General features: G+C 32.0%; 2 protein-coding genes across 3 annotated transcripts; one reads left to right on the forward strand and one right to left on the reverse strand.

The window, feature by feature from the left end:
• Positions 1-1,671: 1,671 nt before the first annotated feature.
• LOC134721390 (uncharacterized) lies at positions 1,672-11,890 on the reverse strand. Of its 2 annotated transcripts, none has more exons than XM_063584371.1 (10): positions 11,786-11,890; positions 10,469-10,612; positions 9,843-9,926; positions 9,036-9,115; positions 8,348-8,401; positions 6,785-6,877; positions 5,265-5,362; positions 3,285-3,375; positions 2,912-3,001; positions 1,672-2,117 (listed from the first exon to the last, which is right to left on the reverse strand). In XM_063584371.1, the coding sequence occupies exons 1-10, from the start codon at positions 11,798-11,800 to the stop codon at positions 2,054-2,056; spliced, it is 813 nt and encodes a 270-aa protein (XP_063440441.1). In that variant the 5' UTR covers positions 11,801-11,890; the 3' UTR covers positions 1,672-2,053. The 2 variants fall into 2 exon arrangements, with proteins under 2 accessions (XP_063440441.1, XP_063440433.1); XM_063584363.1 differs by having other exon boundaries at positions 5,256-5,362.
• Positions 11,882-21,028, forward strand: LOC134721401 (uncharacterized). Its single transcript, XM_063584385.1, has 4 exons — positions 11,882-11,926; positions 17,314-17,511; positions 18,697-18,758; positions 19,771-21,028. Exons 2-4 carry the CDS (start codon positions 17,333-17,335, stop codon positions 20,172-20,174), a joined length of 645 nt encoding a protein of 214 aa, XP_063440455.1. The 5' UTR covers positions 11,882-11,926; positions 17,314-17,332; the 3' UTR covers positions 20,175-21,028.
• Positions 21,029-22,471: the final 1,443 nt, after the last annotated feature.

Here is a 22,471-nt window from a genome sequence, read left to right on the forward strand (position 1 = left end):
GCATCTTTGTTTGCCTTGTGTATTTTACACTTCAGATGAAATATTCCTAGTGTAGTTTACTCTTCAGGGACATGTGTTTATTCCTAGTATAGCTTACTATTCTGAAGCATGTCGACGATTTTCGCCCCAGTGTAGTGTCCCCCAACAGGAACATCCAAGTTCAACTATAGTATAGTTTACCCTTCCGGAGCATCTAATTTCACGCTTAGCAAAGATAACTCTTCATGAGTATCTGAGTTCACCCTTAGTACAGCTTTCCCTATAGGAGCATCTAGTATGTTCACCCTAGTTCCTCCTAGTGTTGTTTACCTTTCAGGGGCATCTGTGTTCAACCTAAGTGTAGTTTACCAATTTATGATGCACTATGTTCATCCTAGTGTGGTTTACATTTCAGGGGCATCTGTGTTCAACCTAAGTGTAGTTTACCAATTTCTGATGCACTGTGTTTACCCTAGTGTGGTTTACATTTCAGGGGCATCTGTGTTCAACCTAAGTTAAGTTTACCCTTCTGATTCACAGTGTTTATCCTAGTGTGGTTTACCTTTCAGGAGTATGTGTTCAATCAATTACAAAACAATTTTACCCGTCTGAAGCATGTTTAAACCATTATTGCAGTTTACACGTTTGGTGCATCTGTGTTCCCCCTGGTGTAGATTTCCCTTCTGGAGCATCAGAGTGCAACTAGTGTAGGTTACCTTTCAAAATCATCTAGAGTTTGTCCCTAGTGTAGTTTAATTTGCCCTTCAGGGACATCTGTGTTCCCCTTAGTTTAGTTTACTCCCCCGTGGACATATGTGTTCCCCTTAGTTTAGTTTACTCCCCCGTGGACATATGTGTTCCCCTTAGTTTAGTTTACCCTTCAGGGACATATGTGTTCCCCTTAGTTTAGTTTATTCCCCCGTGGACATATGTGTTCCCCTTAGTTTAGTTTATCCTTCAGGGACATCTGTGTTCCCCTTAGTTTAGTTTACTCCCCCGTGGACATATGTGTTCCCCTTAGTTTAGTTTACCCTTCAGGGACATCTGTGTTCCCCTTAGTTTAGTTTACTCTTCAGGGACATCTGTGTTCCCCTACTTTAGTTAACCCTTCAGGGACATGTGTTCCCCTTCGTTTAGTTTACCCTTCAGGGACATATGTGTTCCCCTTTGTTCAGTATACCCTTCAGGGAAATCTGTGTTCCCCCTAGTTTAGTTTACCCTTCAGGGACATATGTGTGTTCCCCCTAGTTTAGTTTACCCTTCAGGGACATATGTGTGTTCCCCCTAGTTTAGTTTACCCTTCAGGGACATCTTTGTTTGCCCCTAGTGTAGTTAATCTTTCTAATGCATCTGTCTTCATCCTTAGTTTAGTTTACCCTTTTGACTCACAAGTGTTCCCCATTTTGTAGTTCACCCTTTCAGAGAATATGTGGATAATCCTAGTGAAGGAGCATCTGTGTTCAACCCTTAGATTATGTTAGTGGTTTTGTTGCTAAATCTCAATTTTCTTTGTAGTGTTTCAAGGGCAATTTTTTGTGTTTTAGTCTCTGTTTAGAAAAGGTACAGTATATTCTCCAGCGACTTTATTGTTCCTGATGATATTTTCTTCTCATTTTTTCCGTGCAAAGATTGTGAAGAAATGATTTCAGATAAAAACAAAATATGACCTTAATCTCTCAATTATTGTTTGGGTAAAGATTATGAAGGCTTTAATAATGTTAACACTAAATATGTTGCATAAAAATATATTAACATATAAATAAAATAAATATACATTTGATTTGATCCTAAAACAGAAAACTTTTTAAATTGTATGACTTTGTTCAGATGCAGACTTGGAGGTGACGATGAACAACCAAGCAACCTACTTATTATTGAAATTATATCAATATAAATATGCATATTTTTATAATTAATTGAGTTATTTCCTGCATTACCAAATTGTCCTATTAAACTGCACTTAAATATGGTCAGTATGTTGTTAAAAGGTCTTCTGCATACTTAGATGTATAAATGTGTTCAGTTGGGATCATCCCAGTCTTAGGGTGGTATCTCCATAACAGACTTGATCATGTCACCATATATAAGGTATCAAAGCTTTTCTATTGGGTGGATAATGTTCAAATTGTTCTTTGTACCTGTAATTGAAAAGAATTCAAAATAATAAGTTGACTTCTAGTATCATAATAACTTGTCTAATGTTTTGTTGTTGTTTGTTTTCTTTCATTTTTCTTTTTGGTCATTGTTTTGTGTCTGTTTCACTTCACCTTACAGTTTTGATTGTTCTTTAGGTATCTTCTGCCCTTTTGACACTGATTTACAATATTGTATGAATTGGCCATTTCAGAACCTGATGGACTAGGGGTCATTTTATTGTTTGTACCCCAAGATGAAAATTATGTCCTATCAATGGTTGAATTTCAATTGTTTAGGATGTTTTTAACCTCTCACACAGGATTGGTGTACTTGTTTAAAATATTTAACCAGAATGCATTATATTCTGAAACTGGGAATGGATTGTTGATTAGTAGAAACAGGACACTGTTTATTTAAGTAATTCTCAAGAGAAGAAAGATACTGAATGAATATTAGTAGAACTTATGAATGAAATTATAATTTACAGTGAACTGACAGTAAGCTGTTTGATAAAAAAAGAAACAAACAAATGTGCAGATAGCATATTGAATATGTTTTGCATAGTACAAGCAATATACTGTAAACCCACTTATTTTCGCTGATACTTTATTTCACGTTTTACCCTTTCTTGACCACTTCTCAGCTATTTAATTTCCCGATTTTCTGATTGATGAAGTTTAATAAGGAAAGATCCAAGGCTAACATATTCACAACAATTGATATTCGTGTTATTTTTCTTCTCGAAAAAGTCACGAAAATAAATCGCTCATAAAAATAAGTTGGTTTACAGTATTACCATTGATGATTATGTCTGGCTCTAGGGAAGAATGTTGCAGCAGCAAATACTGTCCATACAAATCCTGCTGCTGACCAAGTTGCTATAGACCTTAAAAAGAGATAAAATTACAAATTACATTTAGATGTGGACAACAGAATTCATTTTAATCAGGAATTAATCTGCCACAATAAATACAAAAATCCTAGGATGAGAATTTTTTTTTGATATTTTATATTAATTGCAAAAATTGTGACCCTTTAAGTATAAACAAAATCATAACTTTTTCTGTGCTCTCCAATTTATAACGTTTATTAGTATTGTAATATCACTTTTTTTTAATTCTCCTTCACGAGCATTTGTCATCTCAATTACCAACTGCATGTGTTCTTACCATCCAATCCACTCTACAAATTCACCAAAATAATTAGGGCAGGTTACCAGTTCAAACAAGCCTCCATATGGTATATAATATCCAGTACTTCCTGTAATGTAGAAAATAAAAAGACATTAAAGTTCGATTAGGGATATAAAATATAGCTTAGATGACTTATATTTTTAACAGGTACAACAGACTTTCTAACGTGATAATTAACAACAGCATAATTTTTTAATCATCAATTAGAATACATTGGAAATATAAAAAACAGTAAACATGGGGTATTTATCTCACTTGATAAATATAGCACATTTCCAACTGATTTTTACTATGTATTCTTATGTTTATGTTTTCATACAACCTTCAAGTTCATTGTTTACCTGTCCCAAGTCAGGAAACTGTCATCCAGTGGTTGCTGTATGTTGCTGACTGTCATGTTTGGTTTTTTTATAAAAAAAAAAGAAGATGTGGTATGATTGCCAATGAGACAACTATCCACAAAAGACCAAAATGACACAGACATTAAGAACTATAGGTCACCATACAGCCTTCAACAATGAGTAAAGCCCATACAGGGTAGTCAGCTATAAAAGGCCCCGATTAGACAATGTAAAACAATTCAAACGAGAAAACTAACAGCCTTATTTAAGTAAAAAAATTTACGAAAAACAAATATGTAACACATAAACAAACGACAACCACTGAATTTACAGGCTCCTGACTCGGGACAGGCACATACATAAATATTTTGTTCATTGTTGTGTATAAATCAAGTTGTTGGTGTCTTCTTTTGAATTAGTTTATACTATGACCTGCTTACCTTATGTTAGAGTATTGGTCTTGCTCATTGGTAAATTAAAGGTGGTATTTTAAAAGACTATGATTGTTCACCGTTTTCCTCTTGGTCTATTGATAGTTGCCAATCATTGTAATATTTTTATACAGATGTATTAGAAGTTTCGTAAATCAGTTGCTTACTTTTACTAGAAATATTTGGGAAAGAAGAATATGTGTGACACTATTTCATATGCTTGCTTTAACTTTTGTAAACTAGTATTAAAACAAAAAATATTTAACTGAAAAATTATAACTACTTTTATAAATTATATCTCTAAAGCACTAATTACTTATCAATCATATATCTCAAGTCAGCTTGTAAACATGATTAGCAAGTAAATTCAGACATTTTTGTATTTTTTTTTCAATAACTAAAAAGCTACTAAATCAAATGCCATAGTTTAATTTTGATTTTTTTCTTAAAATTTACCCAGTCAAATTAAAGCCATCATGGAACAAACAAATCATTCACCAGTGAACAACCATTTTAGATCATTGGTTTAGGCATGAGCTATTTCTCATAAAAAATGATGTAATTGGGGCTAGTAAACAAATGACAAAGGCCAGATAAAGTAACAGGGAAACAAGGTTTTGAAATTCATAGATTCCTTGGATATCTCTCTTTAACGGTCCTTTTCAGGGGCATAAATAATACTTCTACCCTTTTATACTGTGGATTCCTTTATTTTCTTGGGTACCAATTTTCGTGGATTGCAGAAACATTGGACTTTCGTGGATATGTGATTTTGTGGTTCTGCCAAAGTCTAAATACAACTTTATAGAAATTTGTTCTTCGTTGAACATTTAACATTGGTTCATCTGTACCCACAAAAACCCATGAAAATTAGTATCCAACAAATAATAATGAAACCACGGTACAAATCAAAATATTTAAGGCTCAAAATAATTTTTTCATTCAAATGTTTTGGCATTCTTTTTTTTCTCTCTCTAGTAAGGCAATATTTTACAGTTTGTTCAGTATATATAATTATACACAATTTTGAGTCTCTGATTAGCTGAAATTGTCAACCTGAGTAGGGTTAACAATTTCAGGTGACCTCATCAGCAGGTTATAATTGTATAATATAACATAAAGGAATATAGATATTATTCACACATACAAGTGTGTTTGTTTAAAATCATATGTACCATCATCACCTTTCCTCTCCCGTAATGATCGTAACTTCCAATCCGCCCATTTATTTATGATGTATCCAACAATGAACAAAACTATACCAATAATAAATCTTGAATCACTGAAAATAATTAATAATAAGTAATTAATACAATATTTCACAGTAAAAGAAATCATATACAAAAATAAAAGTTTTTCAGCCACAGATTTTGCATATAATCAACTATCTTGTCACTAAGGGAGCTACCATTTGATTTTTATGGGGGGGGGGAGCTAGGATGAAAAATTTTGTCCTGCTTTTTTTGTTAGCTGTAATCTCTGTCCTGCCTTTTTATTTTTCACTCTGTTCGGTCCTGCCTTTTTTTTTTAGTTTAATCTGACTTTTTTTTTTACCTAAATCGTCGTCCTGACTATTTTTTTTTGCAAGTGTCTCATCCTGCCTTTTTTTTTTACTCAAAACTCCTGTCCTGCCTATTTTTTTCAAATTTCATCCTAGCCCCCCCCCCCCCCCCCCCCCACCCCCCACCCCCCCATAAAAATCAAATGGTAGCTCCCTAAACAGCTGTCACATTAAGCAATTTCCTATTGGAAACCAAAGAAATGCAATAAAAATCATTTAAATGCAAAATATAAACAAGGCACCGAAATCATTTTATTCTGACAAGTCTTAACAGAAACAAATTTTAAAGTATTATAGATTTGAAATTTTGAACTAGCATACAAACTAAGTACTCATTCATCAGCACTTTGATTCTCTTTGTCTTTTATTAAATATGTTTTCATGCTAATTACCCCATCTGATGTGTCAAGTTTCAAATTGTTTTATTTCCATTTAAAATGCTGTAGTTATACCACTGTCCCAGGTTAGAGGTTGAGCGCTCACAATCATACTTTTAATCGCACAAGAAAAGCCAATCCCAATCAGGGACCTGCTAACAAGTGGTTATCATTAGTTGCTGTAGGCCTAAATCAGTATCTAACAAGTGAAACTGCGAGCTACTGCTCACTGATGATACCCCCAACGCAAGTGGATAATATTAATAGTGTAAAAATATGCAAGTGTTCGGTTAACAGGAAGTTGTCGAGTGATGAATCTGAAAACGCATCACACGGTATAGCTGACTTATATAAATCCTGAAACCAAATTTCAGAAATCCTTGTATTGTAGTTCCTGAGAAAAATGCGACGAAAAATATTCATGGGACAGACGGACTGACTGACAGAAGGACAGACAGAGGTAAAACAGTATACCCCCCCCCTTTTTTTCAAAGCGGGGGTATAATAATACGTCAGTATGTCAGAAATAAAAAGATTAAAATGTCCTGAAACATTCCAACCTTTATATATTCCCAAATCTTTGATGGTATTTTTAAATGTTTTTGTGCTATTGTCTAAAGACATTTACACCATATCTTCTTGTAGTTGTTAATCTAATACACAAATGTGCTCCCAAAAAATAATACTCAAATTTTTTTAAATACTTTCAAAATATAATACTCACAAAATATAAGATATACATGTGCTCATAAAATATTATACTCACAAAAAATAATTATTGTTATAATATGCTGATCCTATAAAATCTGCATTCACAAAATGGTACAAACAGTTTGGAAAGAAACCTCCTAGCGTAATACTGAAAATAGAACGGCAGCTTTAGCGTAATGTTAATAAACAAGTGCAGTATTAAAGTTATCATTACATATGACTATAAATCAGAAAGCCCCTTCTTGTAAATATATGCATCAGTCAACTTTCACATAAAGATGCAGGATTCATGTAGTTAAGACTGTTTTGTAATTATGAACATTGCATATAAGTTTCATAACATTTGTTTGAGGCAAACTTATGTCAAGGAATGAAAAAAAAACATTTAGCAAATTTCCATTTATAAAGAGGCATAACTCAAGTCCAGTAAAAGTGGTTACATCCAATCTGTATTTTGTGGTTAATAGCTAAGTTTATGTTTTTTTTAACATTTGCTGGAGTCAAACTTAACATGCTTAAGTTAAAGAACAGAAACCAATTTTGGGGATGTATGCTACATATTAGATGGAACAGATATAGGGGACAGAGGGGACGGTGGACAAGGGTAACACTAAATGCACCCTTTGCTACGTACATAAATATATAAATAAAAAACCTTTTCCTCTAAACCTTAATCAGCCCCTCCTGTTATTTTTTGTTTATGTTATTTTGAGCTTTCTAAGCTTTCTACAGTTTCCACAAAAAGACACCATCCTTACATGTTTTAGAATTTTTAAATTAGTCATCATATCAACATACATATTGTTTTCTGCTCTTTGGTAAGGTTGTTGTCTCTTTGACAAATTAGGAGATAACTGTATTGTATTTTAAGCTTGGCCTTCGTAAAACGTAAATTTTACTGTCGCAAATTGAGTTTACCTAGCGACGCGGAGCGGAGATAGGTAAACGGATATTTGCGACAGTAAAATCAAGTTTTACGAAGGCCAAGCTTAAAATACAATACAGTTATCTCCATTCTAATGCCACATATTAAATTAAATTTCATTTAACACATATTTTGGCTTAAAAATGGCATAAATGAATAAGTCCGCGAAACTGTTGCATTGTCTTTAGCATCTAACCAGTGTGACGTCATGTGTTTACTCTGGATGTCAAACATGAATACTAAACATATTTTTACTTTTCGTACGCTTCAGAATGGTTTCAATATAGACTTAAAGAAGATTTTTTGGCTCAAAATGTGAATATCTTGTTTATTTTTTGAGAAATTTCATATCCCAGAATTGAAAATGGTGGCTTTCTTAGTTACGGACTGGTAGAACGTGGAATCTAACCCCTCAAAATATTTATCAACGTCCAATGAAAATTATCGTTACAAACTAATTGCATTAGAATTCCCCATTTCCATTTTCAATTTTATATGTACCGGTTTAAGAAAAGAACTTATCAACAGTTGTTTTTTCTAACAGTTAATAATAACTCTCTTGAGTGAATGCTCTGTTTCCAAAGGTTCTATTTTTGTTTTTTGACAGTTAGTTTTAAAACTTGATAGGATAATAAGGAAACTAACACTGCTATGAATATATACTGCTTTGCAAATACAAAATATTATAATTACCCCAATGCAACATATGGATTTTTATATCTCATGACTAAAGGATGGAGTATTCCTCTGAAAAAGAAGATATAAATGACAATGTTATAATCATAGGTTTGGAGTATTCCTCTGTAAATAAAAATGTATGTTATAATTTGTAGGAAGGAAATTACATGCACTACAAATGATCACAAGTAAAATATTCAAAATTTCTTTTTAAACTGTTTAGTACTTTTTTTTCTTACTTTAGATGATTCAGAACTTGACATATTTCATAGACACCTGTCTATTTGTACAAGTTGTTGAAGACTTTTACAGCTGATTTCATTGAGTGTGTAGACAAAAATAATATCTTTGGTTAGCTTGCTTGTAAGCTGAACCATGAAGTCATTATTAGGTCAGGTATACTACCCTCCTTTCCAAGTAGCCTAGTTCAACAGACAGAAAGATTGGTTATCTGTCAGACTAGTCTACTGTTAAAGCAGTAGTTTATCTAACCTAATAATAACTTCAGGGTTCAGCAAGCCAGCAAGCTAACCAAATATATTAACTTTGCCTACACACTCAATGAAATCAGCTGTCTGTTTTGTTTGTGTCGATGGATTGCTATATTGTTGGTGTATACCCCACTTCGTACCTTACATTAATCATGAAAAAAAAGATTTTTCTGACAACCATAATGTGGATATTGAAAGAAAAATATATATACCTATGAATATAATGTGCTTGGAAAAGTAACAGAAAGACATAGTTTGCATAGCCTCTAGCATCACCATAAACAAAAAACACCTGAAAAACATTATAAATATGTTATATATAGCATAATCATCATCTGTAGTCAGATAAAGAAAATTCAAAAGTAAATGTTTGTATTGCTGTGGTTTGTTACTCTTAATTGGCTAGAGGTATAGCGGTAGGGTTGAGATCTTTAAATACATGATAAACTCTGTCACATTTTTGTGCCAGTCCCAAGTCAGGATTATCTGGCCTTTGTAAGTCTTGTAGATTTAACAATTTTATATGTTTTGGAGTTTAGTGTGACATCAATTTTTTACTTAACAAGTATACATTTTTTAAGGGGCCAGCTGAAGCCTGCTAGTGTAGGGTTTTCTTAATATGTTGAAGATGCATTGGTGACCTTCAGTCAGTTCTGCTCTTTGGTTGGGGTTGTTTTTGCCAATTTCCATTTTCAATTTCATGTGTTCTGTTAATCTTTTCAACTTTTCTTACACATTTATATTCATTATATTACTTAACCAGCACTTTATGCTATATCCTCATAAACATAATAAAGCTAGGTTATCTGGAAAGAACTATTTGGACGGTTAATTTTTTTATCCAAAAACTTTTAAAAAAAGAAAGAAAAAAATAACTTTATGCAGATTTTTCAAATTTTTGTTACCAATGACATCAGAAAACCATGGTTGAACTGAAGGCAGACGTCATGCAATGTAAGCTAGGTTTATACGTCATATTGCATTTATATAAGAGTTTTACAAAAGCTTCAATTACTTACAATTATAAACAATAAAACACCAGGGACAGCATCAGATAAGATATGTCCTATTCTTTGTGGTATCATTACACCCCAGTTAGCATCCTGAAATAAAAGTTATATTCCAGATACACAAAAATTACACAAGACTAAAATTGCATCCTTAACCATGTTAAATAAAAGTTTTACTCCAGATTATTATTATGATAGCATCATCAAATACACAAAATTATGTCACAGTTGGTATCCTTAAACACACAGCAGCAAAGTACAAACTGAATGATTCATACTAATTTAACACAGTTATACTTGCTTTTTTGGTGTTTTTTTTACAATTTACCCACTTCACAAAGTCATGTAAATACATGTATATGTACTCTTCAAACTTTTAAAGAATGACAATAAAAAATGTTGGCAATGGTTTACACAAAGCACAATCATGACAATACTGATTGTGCAAGCACATCTACATGTATAAATAGGCCAATCAATCAATCATTCAACTTCTGAAACATAGGACAGTTAACCATGGTAACAAATTAGTAAATTCAAATTCAATGAAGTCCTGCAGGTTTCAAAGAATAATAAAAATAAACCAGACATGCACACATTGGTATCCATGGTAACTGTTTAAGCATTGTACTTACTGTTCTCTCATGTTTACCATATGGAGCTGGACTCAGCCATTGAACAATAAATGTGATCACTGCCAACAACAGTCCTAATAACACCAATCCATAGTGTACCCAGAATCTGGTGGTGTCTTCCTCATAAAATGACCATGGAAGAGCCTGTATTAATAGAGAATCCATACAGATTTATTTAAAGTTCAGATCCAAAAGTTATTTATATAAGTTACATTAGCTGTGCTTGAAGATCCTTGCAGTTCAAAGAAATTCCATGTATTCAAAGGTAAATTTCCCCATCAATCTACAGTTCCTTCTCATGTCTTGGAATAATTGGAGCCTTTCCTTTCCTTATAAAAATGTTATTTTTACCATCAGGTTTAAGGATAACCTACATGTGTATAACAGTCCAAATAATTACGTCTCGAAAGTCTATTATACTTTTTTTCTTTAAAGCAAAAAAGTTTAATACATGTAGCCTTTCAAGATGTCATAATTATTTGGACTGTTGTGTAAATACGATATTACGCACTTACCCTAGACTTAAATTCGCTTAATTGCTACATGTCCCTTCCTATAAAAAAATTTCAATATTGTGCCTTTAACAATTTTACTGCTTTAAGGAGATTACCATTATACTGACATCTGTGGAGCCTTTCTCCGAGGGCAATCAGTAGGCTGGCACTTCAACATATAAGTTAGTAAGAAAGAAATAAAAGAAATGGAATTATAGCAAGTCCGAAATCCGAAAAAAAAGAATTCCCGTATCCCAAAAGGATCAATTCGGAAATCCTGAGCTTAAAAACACCCGATCATGGAGTACAGATAAAGGTCCTATCCCCCTCAGCACACACCCTTCTAATGAGGGGGGATAGGACCTTTATTGGGACTCCAGGATCAGGTGTTTTTAATCTCGGGATTTCGGGATTGACCCTTTTGAGATCCGAGATTTCTTTTTTTTGAATATCGGGACTTCAGGATTTTGTATTTTTAAGGCCTGGATTTCGGGATTTTATGTTTTTAAGCCTGGGATTTCGGGATCAGGACCCCTCCTTTCCTCACCCTCTAATGCCATCAGACATGAGACTTAATTGAAAACCAAATGAATGTTTTCCACACAGTCATATCATATTGTTCAATGTTTTAAAAGTTTTGTCAAATCTATTGTCCCTTTCAATAAATTCAATAGATATTACCATTAGTTATATAAGCACCTTTTGGGAGTTTTGGCTTTTCATGTCTGAAACTTTCAAAACTAAAATTTTGTGAATTTATTTTTATAAAGAAAGTAAAATAGAGTTACACTTTTTAACCTGTATTTTCTTACAAAAAGCTTACCTCAAAAATACCCATTTTGGTTGTGTTATAAATTAATAATCAGCTACATTTGCTTTCTTCATGTTTTGAACTTCTTTATTTGGCGTCCTATATCTTGACCCTGATCCCAACTTCCGTTATAGATTTTGACTTTGTTGACAGGTACTTTTTGAAATCATCAAACTAAACCATCAATAATTATAAACATATTTATACCTATGTAGCAAGGGCAATAAGTTAATATTATGGTTGGGATAAGAGGTTTATTTTAAATAGCACGAGGATGTCCTGATAAAAAAACTATAACCATGCCTAAATTAATTTTGTATCTTTCCCTTACTGTGTGTGTGTTTAAAAACTAATATAACGTAACGGTGCCCAAATTGCACGGAGTACCCAAATTGCACCTATTTAACAAAAATAGCAGCGGAAATCTTACAAGATTTTTTAGAGATTAAATAATTTCATGCATTTTTATTTTTATGATGGCACTGGCTACAGTAACATGGAAATGTAACAATAATAAAAATATTATTGTTACATTGGTGACTAATTGCCGGAATGCATTGTTGGGTAAGGAACCGATTAATTACAAGCATGTTCAAGTCCGACAAATTTTTGATGAAACAACTCCAAGTAATATATAATTATATAGGTATATGGGTTAAAAAATTAAAAAAATACATTAGGATTGGGTGAGCTCCATCTGATTTTAAAACGAAATTACGTGTTTCATGGACGAGATTGAGGATGATACATCATCGTAACATTCATACAGAAGTTCATAGTATTTAAGGAGGCTCACGGGTCTAAATCGACTTTTTTTTCTAATATATAGGATTTTGCTATTTTTTTCTATGATTTAACTTTATCTTATACCTTATAGAAATAGAAAATAAAAATATGGGGTCACCGTTCATTTAAGCTCACAATCTGCCTCTGAAAGAAGCATACATTTGTGTTAATGTCCTTTTTTCTGTTAAACTAATAGGAAAAATATTGGTAATATCGAAATAAAAAAAAAGAACTAAATTACAGAAATCGCTTAAATTTTACAATTATTTAGTTTATGTACAGCTTGTTTGAAAACAATAATTAAAAATATAGGTCACTGATGAGTTAAAAAAGATGTTTCAATTTAAACATAAAAAAATGACATTTTTGCACCAAAGGGAGATAATTTGGAGCATTTTCAATGATATAAACATTTTAAAGTCATCTGTGGCCAAACCAAATTGATTTGTCTGGGTGATTTTTGTACCATATCATAAAGTAATAACTAATAGTGTAATAATGAAAAAAAAAAAGTTTAATTTTTTGCTGATTTCTTGTCGAGCCTTCGACTTTAGTCGAAAAAGTGAGACTAAGCGATCCTACTTTCCGTCGTCGTCGATGTCGTCGGTGGCGTTGTTATATATCTGTATTGTATGGTCGTATGTGTTTTGTATTTTAGTCGTGAGAGTTGTGTCCCTTTGTATGATGATGATGCATATTTGTCATGTGATGTTATCTGGCTCTTTGAAATAAACATGCTATGGAAATAGATGTGTTTTTATTGCTCTTAAGCAACTATAACGTTAGCGTCATGGGGAGGCAAGTATATGTCCCCCCCATGTACGTAATATGGTGGAGGACTTAAAAACGACCCTTTATATGTATTTTATGTGAGCTGTCCCCAAAGATGAAGAACCAACTTTCTAATAGTCTAGACCACGATGCTGGCGGCGCCATTATTAAATTTTGACCACGTTGAAATCTTGAACTTTTCGTTTAGTGGAGTATAGCAGTACCATGCAGTTGACACCGTAACCGATCATGTTCTGATTTTATGTAATATTTGGATGTTTTCAATTTGGATTTAGCCTATATTCAGATGTCACCATTGGAGTTTTTCGTCGACAAAAGAAAACGGTAAAAGTCGAGGAACTGTTTTAAAATTACATTGTACATGCATATCGAAAGTATTTCGCAATTATTTATTGTCATCTGAACTTTAATTTTCATATTAACTGTTGGACGCGATTGGAATTTCTACACAATCACAAACTTTTGACCGCGTTAGAGATGGACATCAAGAAAGACAGCTGTGTATGTTTATGTGTGCAGAAAACTGTAGCATGTGTCATGTGACGTCCCGACCTTTCATCTTTAATACAGTACTTCGAAAATAATTGCTTAGTAATTAGCATTATCTTTAGATTCTTATAATCGGCTTGACCTATATATTAAATTTACAATGTGTATTTAGCAGGAAGAATGTGTTGCAGTTTTGAACTACAGACGATACGTGTGAGATTCATCTCATCGTACGACACCCAGTTACAAGGAAAAAAACGGACTTATTTCGAACATTAATTATGAAATCAATTCATTTTTGTCTGAAGGATTTTTTTAATTTTTTTTTATTAATACATATATTTCTGTTATTAGTTGGACTGATTTGATAGCGGATTGTCAGTAGCGGTGAGATAATAGTCATAAATAAAACCTGGTTGCTATTGACATTTCTGGAGCTATTCATTTGTTTCATCTTTACTTTTATTTTGTGAGTGTGATGTACGAGAGATTGGACATGTTAGAGAGGGAGAATTAGTTGTATTTTCTAGTATTGACATAATGTTACTTATGAAGTGTTTCATTGATGTAATATTAACTATTTTTAAGAGTAAAAGGTCTCTGATGATTATCTATCAATTTGTTGTATACAGCTACATTTATGACAATATTCTAGTATTTTCCATTTAGATTGAGTAAATGTATTAAATGCATATTTTTTTATGTTGAATGAACGTAATGCGTGCATAAGGTCCTAAGGGGGAGATCGAGATGCCAGACGTTCGGATTTTTCTGCATTGTTGATACTGGTGTGTATGGATGCTAGTTTGAGAACTGTTCAGCCACGAATATTTCAGTAAATATAAATGTATTTACATAGATTATTTGGAAAATTGTTACTGATATGAGTCTTAATATACGGAAGTGATTACTAGTATATAGTTTGAATTTATTAAAGTGCATTTGTTTCTTCTTCTTGAAACTGTATATGGATAAAACACATACACCATTTTGATAAAATTTGGGAAATTTTCTTTTTGGGGGCGGGATGTTATATATCTGTATTGTATGGTCGTATGTGTTTTGTATTTTAGTCGTGAGAGTTGTGTCCCTTTGTATGATGATGATGCATATTTGTCATGTGATGTTATCTGGCTCTTTGAAATAAACATGCTATGGAAATAGATGTGTTTTTATTGCTCTTAAGCAACTATAACGTTAGCGTCATGGGGAGGCAAGTATATGTCCCCCCCATGTACGTAATAGCGTCCACAAATATTCACTCTGTGGTTAAAGTTTTTGAAAGTTTAATAACTTTCTTAAACTATACTGGATTTCTACCAAACTTGGACAGAAGCTTGTTTATGATCATAAGATAGTATCCAGAAGTAAATTTTGTAAAAAGATAACTCCATTTTTTCTGTATTTTACTTTTAAATGGACTTAGTAAAAAATAAATCCATTTTTTCCGTATTTTACTTTTAAATGGACTTAGTTTTTCTGCATGGAAACATTACATTCACTCTGTGGTTAAAGATTTTAAAATTTTAATAACTTTCTTAAACTATCCTGGGTTTGTACCAAACTTGGACAGAAGCTTATTTATGATCATAAGATAGTATCCAGAAGTAAATTTTGTAAAAAGATAACTCCATTTTTTCTGTATTTTACTTTTAAATGGACTTAGATTTTCTTCCAGGTAACATAACATACAGTCGGCAGTTAAAGTTTTCAAAACATTAATAAGATTCATTAACTATCCTAGATTTTTACCAAACTTGGACAGAAGCTTCTTACAATCAAAAGATAGTATCAAGAGAAATGATTTTTTTTCCTCATTTTTTGTTGAGCCTGCGATTTACAGCAAAAGTAGGCGAGACACTGGGTTCTGTGGAACCCTTACACATTTTCTGTACCAGCGAGCCTCTTTTTTAGTTCACAGTTGGCAAACTTTGCTTATGATGTATCAATTTTTGTTTGTTTATGAAGTTGTAGGTTTGTGTCTTGATATTGTTTCAGTTTCGTTTCAAACACATCCCAAGTTTTAATGTTTTCACCCTATACTAAATTGGTAATAGAATTCTCTTCGTCCATTGTTCAAAGTATAATGACACTTATAAAAGTAGCTGTGCAGTTAAAAACTTTGAAGGGCACACTTTTCTCAACCCGAGTTTCTCAACAACAAACCATTGAACTATATTTTTCGCCTTTGGAACTACTTATCTGGAGTAGAATCTTTCAGCATCAAAACCATTAATATGTAAAACTATTTAAACACCTTTTGTTGAATAATGATATTTATTATTTATCATTGATCATCATTATAACAAGTATTAATTTATTTAGTACATATGAAAGAATTAGGCAAAAATACTATAGAAGATTTTAGATTAGTAAATCTAGCGTACATTGCTGTTTTTCGTGTAACAATAACGCAATGTAACTGTAGCCTCAATAATTATTGTTACATTGGTATTTAATCAGTTCCTTACCCAACTTTGCATTCTGGCAATTAGTCTCCAATGTAACAATAATATTTTTATTATTGTTATATTTCCATGTAACCGTAGCCAGTGCCTTTTATGATTTGATACATTGCAGTTCTTTCAACATAGGTAAACATATTTAGATATACACAAAATGTTCTGACAGTATTTATCAACAGATTAAGTGTTTACTGAAAAAGCAAAAAGTACAGAAACATCGTCATGCAACGTCATCAAAATGTCATCTTTTTAAAATAAGCAAAAACAATATGTTTCAAGTATCTATTTCTTAAAAAAAAAGAGTAAGCATGGACAAATATCCAATAGACTGTTCAAAATATTTGAAAAAATTAAACAAAAGATCTGTTATTCGACTTTTAACGATGCCAATTTAAGCATGGGTGCAATTTCTGTACTCCTCATTACAGAATTATTGATAAGATTTATTCACATGCACTATGGATAGTCGACCTTCCCATGGATCGAAACAAGTGCCTGTGGATTTATCCTTGGCTATTATGATATACAGTCATTTATATGTATATGTGTGTACATGTATATATTTGTATAGCCTAGGTGGTCAAGTGGTCTAGCACATCAGGGCACAATACAAGGCAATTTGTTGCCACAAATTCTCAGTAGCATGAGTTCGAATTGTGGCCATGGAAATTTACAAAACTAACATTGTTGGGCTGTTATTTAGACGAATTATATATTCTAAGGACTATTGATTAGATCATGGTGACCACTTTTGGTTGGTAAAGGACCACCTTCCTTTGATAGGAAAACTTCCAATTCTAGTCGGTTAGGATCGTAGTCAACAAATTGAAGTTTTTAACGTACTTGACTGGCTATACAGCCCTTGCACCGTCGGCTGATTGTAGTCTACCGCATCTACATGATCTACATCCTGTAAACTCAGTACAAATGAAACTAGAGTAGATTAACTTAAGTTGGACCACTTCACAACCATACCAAAAAAAAAAAAATGTTTAAATTCTTTTTCAGTAAAATGTGATAAGACAGCATGGCATCAGCAAGTATTGCAGATTACAGTGAAGTAGAAGACAGCAATATTTACCAACAGTTTTATCAGTATGACTTTGATAAAGATAAGTCTTTCCAAAATGGATTACAAAAAATTAAAGAAAGACAGAACTGTACAGAAGAAGATATTCTGAACTCTAAATTATTTTATTTTTCAAAGTAAGTTTACATTTGTATGTTAACATGGTTAAGATTAGTTGAATTTACAGTAGAATAGAGTTATCTCCCCTCTTCCATAATAAATGTATTGCCATTTGTACTTCATGCTTATTGAAATGTTAAAAACTATAGAGTATAGCCTAAACCAATATTAACACTGCAGGCTACAATTAATATACTACACACTTTTGATAATTTATTTATTGAATTTTCCAGTCCAACTTTCCAAAACAGAAGCTAGGTACATATTGTAAATTGTAAAAATATATTCTAGCATCTAGAATTGTAGCTCTAAACTTATATCCTGGTATTTAACTGCATTTTTTATATTGAAAAAACATGAGGAGCTTGCACCTCAATATTCTTAATGTATATACATGGACCAGTATATTTGAATCTTTATATTACCCTAAGACAACTTATGCCTTACCAAACGGTATAACAGCTAATGCCTTACTTATACTATATAAATTCAGCATAGTTAGAAGAACTAACTAGCATCTAAATTTACTGGTGATTTTTTTTTCAGCCTTTAGTATCTGTGTTATTATTTATGTACTTTTGTTTGTCTACTTGTCATTTGTTTTCTGGTTGTTGTCAGTCAAAGAATTACAATTTGTTTCAACTGCTGGGTGGCTTCCTATCTTTATCACGACTTTGCACATATTGTATTTTTAAATATATTTTTTCATATTTATTAAAGGTGGTACCCAACTCTTTCACTAAAATTAATTTGGCTTGTTTAATTTTCTAAAATTTTGACTAAGTATTTACTTTGACCTATTTAAAGAAAATATAAAAATTTCAAAAATTTGAACCAACCATTTTATTAGAAAAAAAATACACTGGTTATATAGCAGTTTGACAAACACCAATTTTGGTAATTGAAAAGCTTAATATTCCCTTCACAACATAACATAATGAAAACGTTTAACTGACTTTACAGAGTTATCTCACTGTTGTGTTAGGTACCACCTTAATATTCATTTCAATGAAGAACGCATGTCAGCACCAGGATTTTTCTGTTCCGGTCACAAAGTTAAAGGGACTGAATTTTTATTACAACTGTTCATCTTGAATTGGATAAAGGCATTTAACAGTGCATTTTCAACCCTAAAATAATAAATATTTTGTATATAGCTAAACAAATCTTCGTTAGTTTACAGTAACATTGATTAATTTCAGAACATTCCATCCAGTTAATAAGAGTGATTTCATGACATGGCTTAGTGAGCAAGCAGATAAAGGTTGGTTTATATCTTACATACATGTATCATTTGATCAACTAGATCTTTCCATTTTTTACCATATATATGCAAAGAAAATATTTCCTTAATTTTTTTGTTTTTTTATATAATGTTAAATTCAAATTTAAAAGTCAATAATGGCTATTTCAAATTGTACATATTCTTTTAAATATTGGAACTTGAGTAACTGTCTTCAAACATTATTATGGGCATTACTATTCATTTTTTTATCTGCATGAACTCTGGTTGAAACTTGAGTTACATCCCCTTGTTTCATTGCATTATTTGATAGCCTCTTGAGAATCTATGTTAATTTAGTCTCTTTTCATTGAACTGACATATTCAACATACAACTGATTTTTTTTTATCAAATGACTGTGAAAGTTGGTTTTTTTTAAAAAGGGAGAAAAACATGAATTAGTCAGCAAAGTATATAAAAGTGGTCCTGTTCACAGCAATATCAAAGTCCCAAAAACACAAGTTATAACTGAAATTGGAAAACGATTGTTATTTACTATGTTTTAGGATAATTATCTACAAATTATTGGTACATGATAACATGTTTCTCTAATTCTATGGAAATTTATCCCTTTCTGAACCCATTGTATAAAAAAAATTTAATCAACGTGTGGTTGCTGGTGATCTCAAAAGATCATTGGATGATTTTCAGGGTCATGACCTTTTTAGCTAACTGGATGAATCAAAATTTGATAACAGGTGTTAATGAAATTGACAATTTCGTGCAATGTGAAAGGCACTCGAAGGGGATTTTCGGTTAACAAAAAAAGAAAATGTCTTTTTAATCATTAGAGAAACAGATTCTTACATAGTTACTCGTGGATTATCGGATTTATCCAATCTCGATAGTTAAATTATAAATTTTAAAGTCCTCGCCAAGGCGGCTCGGACTTTAAAATTGATAATTTAACTATCTTGATCGGATAAATCCAATAATCCACTGGTATCAATGTAAGAATCTATATTTATACATTGTACTATAAATTTGTTGCAGAAGAAAGTCAGAGCAGTGATAGAAGAGATGTTGATTCCAAAACAACTGCAGAAGAAATAAATACAAACAATAGCATGGATTTAATGACAGCAACTGTTTCAAATGGAACACAAACTGGAGGAGAAAGAGACACCAGTCAAGAAATCAAAAATGAAGAAAAAGGGGAGATAACTGTATTAAATTTAACAAGACTACCACCAGACAAAATCATAGATGATACTAGTAATTCTAGAGAAAGTGATTTATCAGAGAATCTGGACAAAGTTTTAAGTTTAGCTGATGTTGCAGAATTTATAGAAAAAGGACTTCCATTACCTGGAATTAAGGACTTAGATATAAAACCTTTACAAATTGACCCTCATCCATCATCTCTACAAAGAAAACTTAAACCATGGGAAAAGTAGCACTGAATTTGTGCCAATTTGATTCAGATCCCGGTTTTGTTTGTCTATGATTACTATGTACATCAACATCAAGAGTTTGTATTGTAGGACATGTAGCAAGTGGAGCCAAACAAAAAGCAGATTTTAATTAGATTAGATTTATGTTGGTTGCACAACATGATATTGTTTATTGTGAATGTCCTGGATTATTAAATTATTATCTTTATTTACACAAAGTGAAGGCTTGTAATATGATTGTAAAAATATATTATTTTATTATACTGATATGGCTAGACATTTTTTATGCTAGAGATCTGTAAATGAACTAAAAATAATTAGTTTTAAATGTTTTAGGGTAAGATAATGTTGATGAAATTATTGTTTCACATTTATAGTGATGCATTTTTCTTCTTTTTAAAGTTAAAACAAATATGTCATTGTGATTGAAAGATTACCTCAAATGTATTAGTTGAAAGTACAGTGAAAAACATTTCATGCAAATTAAATAATTAATGTCCAATATTTTTGCCTTAATTTTAAAGTTTTAATCTATGATGACACTTTTAGAAAGCGTTGTTTAGAAGGGTTCATTCTCATTTATCCAACTTTTTAAAATTATGGGTAGTACAGGTATAAAAAAAAGTTGGATAGATGAGATCAAAGGTAATCAAGAACAAAGGTTTTTTTCAATTAGAGTTTGAGTTGAATGACAGGTGAAAAATAAGACTGAAAATTATACCCCGATTAAATTTTCTGTAGTGTAGTAATATTTATGTTAAAATGTGCAACTGACATTTAGTTAATGAAATGTAAATCATTTGAAAGTATTCAAGTTAAGGTTTTTAACCGTTAATTAAAATATGAGTTGGATTAAATCAGTTGCACTTTTATTCATGAAGATATTTGTCAATGAGATGGAGCTTTTTTGTGTAATAGATCCTCTTCGTTCCTTAGTAAAAGGATCTTTTACTGTTCTTCTGACCAAATGTTCCAAATGGGACACTGGTAGTTATTCAGTGCATAGAACCATACTTTTTTAACTTGGTGAAGAGGTATTAAAGGAAGTTCTGATGCTTGTCCTATGTGCTGATGAAGTAATCGATCGTTCTTATATTCTTCAGTCAAACCTTAGTGTCTGTACCTTTTTCCAGATGCGCTGGCAGAAAGTGGAATAAACAGCCGTTGGATGCGTACGGATTGGTTGTTTAGTCTTAGATACATGATTTTTTCATTAGTTGTGAGTGGCTTTGAACTAGCTGTCAGATAACTGCGATAACTACTCTTAGATTTGTTCCTAGTGTCTTTTTGTTGTGGGATGTACAAGTACCCAGCCACTTCTAATTGTATTTTTGTCGTTCTGATGAGTTAAGCCTTTTTCAACTGATTTTTATTGTTCGTTCTGATGTTGTTCTGTAATACCACTGTCCCAGGTTAGGGGAAGGTTGGGATACTGCTAACATGTTTAACCCTGCCACATTATTTATGTTGTGCCTGTCCCAAGTCAGGAGCCTGCAATTCAGTGGTTGTCATTTGTTTATGTGTTACATATTTGTTTTTCCTTCATTTTTTTCATAAAAATGAGGCCGTTTGTTTTTTTTATTTTTCATTGTCATATCGGGGCATTTTATAGCTGACTATGCGATATGAGCTTTGCTCATTGTTGAAGGCCGTACGGTGACCTATAGTTGCCTATGTCTGTGTCATTTTGGTCTCTTGTTGATAGTTGTCTCATTGGCAATCATACCACATCTTCTTTTTTATAATTGATAGTGGCAGTAGGAAAGACTGTCTCTGCTGCATTACGTGCTGTTCATGAAGATTCTGTTTATCTATTTATTAAAATAGGGGGGGGGGGGGGGGGGGGGAGCTAAAAAACAAAACATCAAACAAATTGAAAGCAACTGTTTGGTCAAATTTACTTTCATAAAATGTTAATATAAAAATAGTACTGATTTGTAGTTTTTTTCTGTATAAATGATAAAACATTTATTTATTATTTAAAATTTCAAAATTTTATTTAAAAATAAAATGTAACAAGTTTACTATCGCCTATTTTATATATATTTTGAATAATATGAAAACATACAGGAACAAATTTACTGTCGAATTTTAGAAAGACACCTTATTATTACTAAACAAACAACTAAATAATTAACAAAAATAAAAGTTGGCTAAATGAGAATACCTTATTTTCAAAAGTTGGATAAATGAGAAGACACATGCACCACTTTAAGGCCAGTGAATAATTGGTGTTGTAGCATGTTGACCTATCTTGGACCTCATTTAAATCTTTATATTGGATGGTACCATTATCTTTC

This window comes from Mytilus trossulus, chromosome 1 (assembly GCF_036588685.1).
Source record: "Mytilus trossulus isolate FHL-02 chromosome 1, PNRI_Mtr1.1.1.hap1, whole genome shotgun sequence".
NCBI classification, from domain to species: Eukaryota; Metazoa; Mollusca; class Bivalvia; order Mytilida; family Mytilidae; genus Mytilus; species Mytilus trossulus.

Excerpts from the sequence above, each read along its gene's own strand:
- LOC134721390 (XM_063584363.1), bottom strand. Across the intron at positions 8,402-9,035 it reads CAAGCACATTATATTCATAG|AGGAATACTCCATCCTTTAG; the intron begins GTATATATATTT and ends CTTCTTTTTCAG. Across the intron at positions 2,118-2,911 it reads GCCAGACATAATCATCAATG|GTACAAAGAACAATTTGAAC; the intron begins GTAATACTGTAA and ends TTTCAATTACAG.
- LOC134721401 (XM_063584385.1), top strand. The coding sequence starts at position 17,333 with ATGGCATCAGCAAGTATTGCAGATTACAGTGAAGTAGAAGACAGCAAT. Across the intron at positions 17,512-18,696 it reads AAATTATTTTATTTTTCAAA|AACATTCCATCCAGTTAATA; the intron begins GTAAGTTTACAT and ends GATTAATTTCAG. Across the intron at positions 18,759-19,770 it reads TAGTGAGCAAGCAGATAAAG|AAGAAAGTCAGAGCAGTGAT; the intron begins GTTGGTTTATAT and ends AATTTGTTGCAG.